This window comes from Zea mays, chromosome 1 (assembly GCF_902167145.1).
Source record: "Zea mays cultivar B73 chromosome 1, Zm-B73-REFERENCE-NAM-5.0, whole genome shotgun sequence".
NCBI lineage: Eukaryota > Viridiplantae > Streptophyta > Magnoliopsida > Poales > Poaceae > Zea > Zea mays.
In genome coordinates this window covers 199,658,225-199,668,918 of record NC_050096.1, presented here as the reverse complement: position 1 = coordinate 199,668,918, position 10,694 = coordinate 199,658,225, and the positions used below count along the sequence as shown (strand labels likewise).

Here is a 10,694-nt window from a genome sequence, read left to right as displayed (position 1 = left end):
AGACATCTCTTCAGAAATGGTGAAAATGTGCTCCTAACGCCGAAGCTTAGAAAATCTAAAAAGCCCAGCAAGCGTTTGTAGGCAGGAGCTAAAAATTGAGCAAGCAGAGCAGATGGCAAAAAGCATGCCAAATGAGCTCGTGGTGTGCTCTTATTTATACGCCTAGCGCGTCGCAAGATGGAGGGCCCCGCTTGTCATTGGCTGTTGCTATTCTAGCAAAGGGAAGATATTTTTTCGGACCTTCGGCTTAGGGCCTTCGTCTATATCGCAATCTGAATTTATCATTCTAACAAATTAATATTGCGCGGGGCTACTGTTGGGGGCCTTCGGCTTCCGAAGCTCCTAAAAACATGATTTAACAATGTTTCTGGAGTAAAGTACATGAACAGGTATCTTCGGACTCGGATCAGAGCCACAGTATGAAGAAGCACAAAGAACACGAAGGTTGGCGCAGAGCCGAAGCTATGTGCAGGAGAGCTTCGGCACGATAGCAGAAAAGGAAACCGACTTAAAAGGGAAAAGATTATTCAGACCTCGATGGTTTAATATAGAGTCATTAGCAAATGTAAAGGGCATGGATGTAATTTTACATGGGCTGCGCCCCGTGCCTATAAATAGATGAACAGTGCTCCCGTACTGGGCACACTGACTTGACATTTGCTTTTGCGTCACGCTTGTACTTTTATCTTCCCTCAAGCCGAAGGTACATTGTAATTTAATATCATTTCTATTTTTCCATAATAATAAAATAGAAATGAGTTGATAATAATATATAATTATTTATGTTATCTCTTATACTTTATATGATTCCTTCTTCATTATTATGTGTTGTGCTGATGAAGGTATGTCCTTCATAACCTTCGTCCGAAAATCATTATATCCCAATGAAAATAATGCTTCGAAGGACGAAAGACTTTAACGTTTAACGATTTTTGTGTTGCCTTATTCTTAACTCATAGCATTTGAGAACAAGTTCCCAACAGTTAGCTCAAGCCATCATATGACAGTGATAGCCTTCAAATCATTATTGATCTATGGTTTAAACCAACAGTATTATTTCACGGTCGATTTGTAGCTTGAGTTGGTAGTGATATGGACCATCACTCTCGATTTTAAAAGATCCCAATAATTTCTTCATATTTTCAAGTTAAGAACTAGCAGCGAAGGATATCACCGTTAGTACTAAAAGCAGTCGATAGTATTATATGGGTAGTGAATGTCGGTTTTGTAGTAGTGTGTACAAAATACTAGTGAATACTTTTAAGGGTTTATACCGGTTTTGGGAATAAAACTTGTTTCTATTAACTTATATGCAAAAAACTATAAAAATGTTTAACTTTGAAAAGTTATTTAATTAAAAAAATGTTCTAACAGTGTCATGTGTAGCAGATTTCCATGATAACGACAGATAGATATATGTCAGCATATTAGATACAAACTAGTCACTTTCTGAAAAGCACATATTAGAGAGGCCGGTAAAAACGATGAGTCGGTCAAATTCAAGGTAAAAAGAAAGTCAAACTGATTATAAATTGGAACAGAGAGTATATTTTAGTGTATCATGTGTCTCGTTAGAGCGATTTTGAACGGAACATGTCTCTAATGTAAGTAATAGCTACTATAGTAAACAATGGCTAGAATTTACTAAGCAGTCGCGGCCAGTTTTATGTATTTTCGGAGCTCCAATTTATTCTCATTTTGTTTTCGAGACGTTCCCTGATGTTTTTGGTGTTTATATATAGATGCCCCCAGCCAAAAAATCTCCTGTTTCGTGTCGCATGCATGCCCTATAAATAGTGCTCTAGAATTACGCACGTACGCCATCAAATGACAGACACGGCTAGTACATACAGCTACATCATCGTGACACACGAAAAAGAAAGAAAGTGCTGCCATGCCTGCGTACAAAAATGTCAGCGTCGAATCGGCATCCTGTCACGGTCTATCAGACAATGGATGCAGGCGCGTGCACCACGTGCTAGCTAGATAGTTTGCTGCAAGGAGCCAATAGATCTTAATTAGCTTGTGAGTATAAAGATGAGGCCATGGTGCACTGCGTTTCATCAGACCGCCAGCAGTCGCCAGCCCAGCAAGGCAGAGCAGCGAGCGGCTATGGGAAGAGAGGCGCCGGCGATGGCGGTAGCGCTGCTGGCGGCGCTGGTCGCTTCCGCGGCCATGTTCATGTTGGCGGGGACCGCGAGCGCGTCCCCGGCGGAGGGGATCCAGCCGCTGTCCAAGATCGCCGTCCACAGGGCCACCGTCGAAATGCAGCCGTCGGCGTACGTGCGGGCGACACCGTCGCTCCTCGGCGAGCAGGTACTATACGCGGTGCCCGTACGCACACACCATGCCCGCGCCGCGCTCTCGATAAGCTACAGCAACTAAGCTAGCTGTTTCTTTGTTCTTTCGTTCGTTTTCAGTCATCAGCTCGATCTGTTTGCCATTAGCCCATTAATGACTAGATATAGCGCAGGCGGCACTGCATATACAACCGGTTTTTCAAGTACAAGAGATAGTTAAAAGATCGCATGATACATTACTTTTAAATTATTAATACAGTTAAGAGACAATTTATACGAAGAGTCGTCTAAAGACGGATTCTATGTAAATAGTATGTCTCTTGTATTTTTTTCAGTTAGGCCTCTAGAGACACTTTAAAAGACCTCATATTAAATGATGTTATACATGTGCTAGGAGTATTAAGGGTGTGTAAACCCTATTTAATACCCATCTCTTGAGAGTATCTAGAAGGTTAAATAAAAAAACAAAAGACACTTGTCATTACACGATTCTCCATATATGAGTTTCTTATGAGATTTCTAAGAGAGTAAATAAAAAAAGACATCTCTACACGACTCTCTCTATGATCTTGTTTGGATCTAATTATTTGGGAGCTTTTTTTTATCAAAAATAAGCATAAGTGGTTTCAAACACCTAGCTTTTTATAAGCTTCTCCAGCAGCAGTTTTTTAGAATAACTAGCAAAACCCATAAGACAAAAGCCCGACTTTTCCGGCTTTTTTGCCCCCACGTGCCACTTCAGTTTTTTGTTCCCCCTCCAAACATTTGCAGCCCCAGCACGCGCCTCTCAAACTATTGGACGAGATGGTGAAAGTTGTACCAAACACGCTACCTTGGCTTTTTCTCCAACTTTTTCAATAAGTGGCTTTCGTCAGCAGCTAAATAAAAGCTAGCTCATCAAACTAAGTTCTTAAAAATAAGTGAATCCAAACAAGGCCTATATAACTTAGATCTGTTTGTTTTAGATTATAGATTATATAATCTGGATTATATATGAGATTAAATAAACTAGATTATATAACTTAGATTAAACAATATGTGTAGGTGTTTGGCCACCCGATTTATTGGAACTAGATTATATAACTTTTTTTGGGAGTGGCAATAATAGATAATTTCTTCTAAAGTTATCATGGGCAGTGGTCTTTTTACCAAATAAGTTGAAATAAGCACATGCATGTTAAACAGCTTATGAGATTATGATAAATACTAAATAGACCTTTAGATTATATAATCTGAATTAATAATCTGCTTGTTTCCTTGCTATCTAGATTATTTAATCTGGATTATATAATCTAGATGATTCTGAGCTGGAACAAACGGTCACTTACATGTCTCTTCTCCGAGCCCGTCTCCTTCGCTAAAGACGAATCACTCGAAAACGATTCGCAGGCCAATCACTTTCGCCTTTTCCTGTGTGTCAGCTGAGTGTAATCTTTTTTGAATTATAATCCGTGTTCACGCCAACACGGCTGGCCCAGACCACCCTCTCGGATGCCGAACTACTGCCGATGCATTTTCTGAGCACGAGGTGGGGTGCCACCAGGCTCTGTGCTCACTGGTGACTCACTGCGGACACTGACCCTTCTTTTAAAACGCCGCCTCAAGATCTTCACCAAGCAGTACGAGTTAAGGATGGTCTACTTCTCGCTAATTGGTCAGCCTACCAAGCAGTTGCCACTGGCTAAGAGCATGTTTAATATCGTAGATTGCAGACGGTAAAGGATCTTTGTAGCCTATCTTTTAGAGCAAGGCTAATAAAAGAACCAACTAGAGGCTCTATGCTCTTGCAAATCATAAAAAAATCAACAATAAAATCAATGCATATAGTGAGCTTATTCTTAGGTGACTCTAAGTTGAAGATATAAATTATTTGGATTAGCTAAAAAAAGAAAGATCCAGCCTTAACTCATATACTAGGATGCAAGCAGCTCCACATAGAATACACTAGCTCCTCATGAAGTACACACTTTATCCTCTCTCCTATGTTCTCACCTTGTCACGTAGGATTTTGGTGACATGGAGTTATTTAGAACTCGCCTAGTCAACCTTATTATACTTGCTCTTAGAGCCTGGTTGTAAGGATCTTTGTAGTCTACTATTTAGTTAATTGTAGTAGTTAGCTATTTAGTATTAATGCAAGACTTCACTTGTGTCTCCCACTAAGTTTTTTTTTTGGTTTTTGTGTCGAAGCTAACTGTAAGTTTACAGTCTGCTTCTCTTCTCTCTCATCAATCTCAACATTTAGCTAGCTTATAGTCTTTTACTCCATCCATATATAAGACGCAACCACCTCTAGTTAAAAGACCAAGAAATGTATTCAATTTTCTCTATACTACTACATCGATCTATGTGTGCCTAGAGAGAGCACGTCTCATATTAGGAGACAAGACAAAAGTGGTTATGCCTTATATTATGGGACAGAGAGTATTATGGTTGATGTTAGCACATCCGTATAGTAGTTAGTTCTTTACTATTAATGCATGACCCACTTTAATCTCTCACAATTTTTTTTGGTTCTTGTGTCTAAGTTGTTTAGAAATTACCGCTCATTTCCTCTCTTTCTACTATTCTCTCTCATCCACCTCAGTATTTAGCTAGTTTATATCATCTTATTATACTTGTTGTAAGCCAGTGCTCTTGCTGCTGAGCAAGTAGCTAGCGACTCAGAGTCTCTCGACAGCGTGCCTTTAATTGAAGCGAGGTCCTTTTTCTCGCAACATGTGGGCTTGGTCATCAACACCAAGCTGTTATATTCTATGATGCCTAGTATCGATTCTTAAGTCTCTAGAATACCAATCCGTATTTATAATACCTCGATGATGAATAGATCTATTCAATCGATGGGTATAGGTACACATACCTTCGTTGTTGTTCCTGGCCACCATCGCAGCGACGTATTGCCGCGAAGACCCGCCTCCTCCTCCTCGATCTCCCTACGTGTGGCGAGGAGATTAGTTCCTGTCATTGATTGTCGGTGGATCAACTCCTCATGTGTCAGCTGCAGGGCGAAGCTCAGATCCCGTTCCTGATGGGGCGATGGGGATCTGAGACATAGTCATTGCTCTTCCAGTCACTCCGAGCGCCTAGGGATCGACTCCTCACAGTATGTCGATTAGGGTTTTGTGGTCGAGTGATTAGCGTTACCTAAACCCGTCGGTCCCCCTTAATCTATTTATATGGTGTCGTGTGACCGGGGTTGCAATCAACGGTTAGTATACCCCTCCCCCCGATCAGGGACGCAGTTAGAGGGTTAGAATTAACCTTACCCCGATTACTGTTAACCGGCTTGTGTAGATGACACATCCTAACACAAGCATGTCATAACGGAAGGCCTAAAGGGGCTCTTGGAAGTTGAGCTAAATGTTTCCCTCACCGGTCAAAACAGGATCACGATAGAAGCAGATTATATGCATGGTCGTCAGTGACGAATCTAGGATTTAACAATTTAGTAATAATGTTTACATCAAATTACACATCAAATTTTAAATTTGAAGGTTAAGTTAAAAACATAAACAATAAGTCTTAAATTTAGAAGATTAGCTAAAACCATTCATAAATTATAATAGAAATAGAGGAAAGTCATACCGATAGTTTATATGACTTTTTGACCGAGATCTTCTAAGAGACATACTCAATATATTAACTATGTTACATTCATCCATTTTAAAAACATAATACCAAACAATTTATTATAATTAAATAAATTATACTTGTATGGATAAATCTTCAGTTTTCACATGTAATTATACAAACAGTTACATAATATATATCGTGATGTTGATCAACCTCAATCCTTTCGTGTCTCTCGACCGTCGAAAACTTCAGACCCACCATAAAGTTGTTTGATCGTTTCGTCGTTTTCGTGAGCCTAAACCCAACAGTTTAGTCTCCAGCGGCATCTCAGAGTCATTTCAGTTGGATTGTCGATTTTATGATCGTATTGTCTATCTAACATACTACCTCAAAAAATTATTAGGTAGATCCTAGGGCCATAAACCTAAACGCAAAAGAAAAAATCTACAAAACTATTAGTGTAACATCTTTTTATGGTAAATATTTTTAAAATAGTTTTTTATATATACTATGTACACGTAAGATACGTGGGGTATGCCATTGCTCCGTCCCTAATGGCCGTGTATATTATATTATATTGAAGTTTGAAATATAAGATAGAATAGAGATAGGATAAACTGCCGGAGACAACTACACTGCTGCTAAAATAATATTGGTTTTCTATCAAATGTGCAGTACCAAAACTTGAATTTGTCTGAGTCTGACCGTAAGTCGTAACCCACACGCTCGTCGGTAGCCCATCTATCGTTATGTAATTTTAAACCCTTCTATCTTTAATTCAAACGATGCACAAATCTTTATGCGCACGCGAACACGATCATCCAAAACCGCGCTCATACACTTGCTTTGCCATCAATCTCTTTTCGTGTCGCGCTAGCTAGCTTGCACGCAGGCACACCACGCATACATGCTTTGGTTCCTAAACTTTTTGAATGTGTGTGGCAGGGAGAAGACACCGAGTGGGTGACGGTGAAGTTCGGCTGGAAAGAACCGTCCGAGGACGACTGGATCGGCGTCTTCTCTCCGTCTGAATTCAAGTAAAGTTTCAAACTTAATTGGTACAAATTTGGTACTCCGTGCGTAGTCTGCAATCCCGGCCCATCAAATGCTGACGCGTCGTATGGTTTATTATATTGTGTATGCAGCTCGTCGGCTACATGTCCGAACCCATGGCCAGCAGAAGAACCCTATCTCTGCACAGCACCCATCAAGGTAACTAATAACTGTTCGCAACTATTGTATCGGGCCGGCTCTAAAAGGCCTTCGTGAGAAAACTGAATTCGTATGTGCTGTGCTGCTGCATGGGTGATGGGCGCAGTATCAGTTCGCCAACTACTCTGCGAACTACATCTACTGGGGCAAGGGCAGCATCCGGCTGCAGCTCATCAACCAGCGCTCCGACTTCTCCTTCGCCCTCTTCACCGGCGGCCTCAGCAACGTACGTACCTCTGGCCGACTACACGCACGGAACCGAAACCAAAGGGTCTTGGACTCACCACCACTCATGCATATCCATGTCCACGCGTGCAGCCGAGGTTGATCGCGGTGTCGGAGCCCATATCGTTCAAGAACCCCAAGGCGCCCGTGTTCCCGCGCCTGGCGCAGGGCACGTCCCACGACGAGATGACGGTGACGTGGACCAGCGGCTACGCCATCGATGAGGCGTACCCGTTCGTGGAGTGGGGCGCCCTGGTCGCCGGCGGCGTCCGGCACACCGCGCGCGCGCCCGCCGGGACGCTCACCTTCAACCGCGGCAGCATGTGCGGCGAGCCGGCGCGCACCGTCGGGTGGAGGGACCCCGGGTTCATCCACACCGCCTTCCTCAGGGACCTCTGGCCCAACAAGGAGTACCACTACCGGATCGGGCACGAGCTCCCCGACGGGTCGGTGGTGTGGGGCAAGCCCTACTCGTTCCGGGCGCCGCCGTCGCCGGGGCAGCCGTCTCTGCAGCGCGTGATCGTGTTCGGCGACATGGGGAAGGCGGAGCGGGACGGGTCGAACGAGTACGCGGCGTACCAGCCCGGGTCGCTCAACACCACGGACGCGCTGATCGCGGACCTGGACAACTACGACATCGTGTTCCACATCGGGGACATGCCCTACGCCAACGGCTACATCTCGCAGTGGGACCAGTTCACGGCGCAGGTGGCGCCCATCACCGCCCGCAAGCCCTACATGGTGGGCAGCGGCAACCACGAGCGGGACTGGCCCGACACGGCGGCGTTCTGGGACGTGATGGACTCGGGCGGCGAGTGCGGCGTCCCCGCCGAGACCTACTACTACTACCCCGCCGAGAACCGGGCCAACTTCTGGTACAAGGTGGACTACGGCATGTTCCGCTTCTGCGTGGGCGACTCGGAGCACGACTGGCGCGTCGGCACGCCGCAGTACGACTTCATCGAGCACTGCCTGTCCACGGTGGACCGCAAGCACCAGCCGTGGCTCATCTTCGCCACGCACCGCGTGCTGGGCTACTCCTCCAACGCCTGGTACGCCGGCGAAGGGTCCTTCGAGGAGCCCGAGGGCCGCGAGAACCTGCAGCGCCTGTGGCAGAAGTACCGCGTCGACATCGCCTTCTTCGGCCACGTCCACAACTACGAGCGGACCTGCCCCATGTACCAGAGCCAGTGCATGACCAGCGAGAAGACCCACTACTCAGGGACCATGAACGGCACCATCTTCGTCGTCGCCGGCGGCGGCGGCTGCCACCTGTCCAGCTACACCACGGCCATCCCCAAGTGGAGCATCTACCGCGACTACGACTTCGGCTTCGTCAAGCTCACGGCCTTCAACCACTCGTCGCTGCTGTTCGAGTACAAGAAGAGCAGCGACAGCAAGGTCTACGACTCCTTCACCATCGACAGGGACTACCGCGACGTGCTCAGATGCGTGCACGACAGCTGCTTCCCCACCACGCTCGCCACCTAGTTAATAAAACTACCACTTATTGGTAGAATAATGTGCCCCGTCGAGGCACACTGTACTGTAGCTGTATTCATGATAGCGCACGTACGCAGGGAGTGGTGTTGCTGTGCTCTGCTCCCTCGATCTGTGTATTAAATATCACTAGCTAGCCCGTGCATTACCACTTATTCTCAGTTGGTGCCGTAGGGCTTTTGTGTGCTGGTGTGGTTTAATTTCCAGATAAGGCTATATTCGGTTTCCTGGAATATAATTTAAGACTTGTTCGGTTAGCTTTCAATCTATGTGGATTGAGTAGGATTGGATGAATTTGAATCTTAAACAAGTCAAACTTATTCTTAATTGTTTTCCAATTACATCCAATCCATGTATATTGTGAATAACCGAACAAGGACTAAGATGAAATTTTCCACCAAGGAATGAGTGATCCCCATGCTGTCATTTAATCCCGTTGAGGGTACAATCCTGTCATGAAATAATCCCTATGCCAAAATCCTGTTTGGTTAAGCCCATGGCTGAAAATGCTAAAAGCAATACTAGAACGGCAGCACGATCATAAAATATCTCCAGATGGCGTAGAGGAGGTTCGAGGGGCACACAATTGAGCAGCCAATGCCAATTATGAAGCAATTGTTCAAATGAGTAGCTGCAGATAATTCATAGATCCATATAAACAAAAGCAAGTCGCACATCTGTGGATGATTCAATTACAAAATTCAAAGGCAGAATTAGTTTACAAGAACCACATTATTACAGTACAACCCTTGTTTATAATACCTAATGTTCATTGGTTTCTTGAGATGCAGCTCTCTATCATAAACACCAAATATAAGAGCAAGTTAGGCCACAGAGACAAAGCATAAATGGAGTAACTTTGCACAGCTAAAGAACAAAATGCATGTTTTAATGGAAGTGATTTTTTTTCATTGGTATGGTCCTGATCAAACTAAAAAAATAAGAGCCAAAGAAAGTTACAAGGAACGAATTTTCAAGCTCCGTTATGAAGCCATGGGCAAACACATAGAGTAAAAAATCAAAGTGGTACATGTTACAAATATCTGCAACAAATCAAAGGTGTGTAGCATAGGGAAGAGAAATTAAAAGTCGCCTAGAGGGGGTGAATAGGGCGAATCTGAAATTTACAAACTTAAGCACAACTACAAGCCGGGTTAGCGTTAGAAATATAAACGAGTCCGAGAGAGAGGGCGCAAAACAAATCGCAAGCAAATAAAAAGTGAGACACGAGGATTTGTTTTACCGAGGTTCGGTTCTTGCAAACCTACTCCCCGTTGAGGTGGTCACAAAGACCGGGTCTCTTTCAACCCTTTCCCTCTCTCAAACGGTCCCCCGGACCGAGTGAGCTTCTCTTCTCAATCAAACGGAACACTAAGTTCCCGCAAGGACCACCACACAATTGGTGTCTCTTGCCTCGGTTACAATTGAGTTGATCGCAAGAAAGAATGAGAAAGAAAAGGAGCAATCCAAGCGCAAGAGCTCAAATGAACACAACAAATCACTCTCTCTAATCACTAAAGCTTTGTGTGGAGTTGGGAGAGAGGATTTGATCTCTTTGGTATGCCTTGTATTGAATGTTATAGTTCTTATAAGGGTTAGAAGTGTAGAAACTTGGATGCCAATGAATGTGGGGTGGTTGGGGTATTTATAGCCCCAACCACCACAAAGTGGTCGTTTGAAGTGTGCTGTCGCATGGCGCACCGGACAGTCCGGTGCGCCACCGGACACTGTCCGATGCGCCTGCCACGTCACGGAGCCGTTGGATTCTGACCGTTGGAGCTGAAGTCTTCTGGGGCACCGGACAGTCCGGTGGTGCACCGGACAGGCACTGTTCAGTGTCCGGTGCGCCACCTATCGCTGCACTAATTCTGCCGCGCACTGTAG

The 10,694-nt window shown here is 44.6% G+C and overlaps 1 protein-coding gene across 1 annotated transcript; it reads left to right on the top strand.

Moving 5' to 3' along the window:
- Positions 1–2,074: 2,074 nt before the first annotated feature.
- Positions 2,075–9,046, top strand: LOC100191759 (uncharacterized). The gene is made up of 5 exons (NM_001137185.1): positions 2,075–2,316; positions 6,819–6,910; positions 7,019–7,085; positions 7,192–7,311; positions 7,404–9,046. Exons 1-5 carry the CDS (start codon positions 2,113–2,115, stop codon positions 8,799–8,801), a joined length of 1,881 nt encoding a protein of 626 aa, NP_001130657.1. The 5' UTR covers positions 2,075–2,112; the 3' UTR covers positions 8,802–9,046.
- Positions 9,047–10,694: the final 1,648 nt, after the last annotated feature.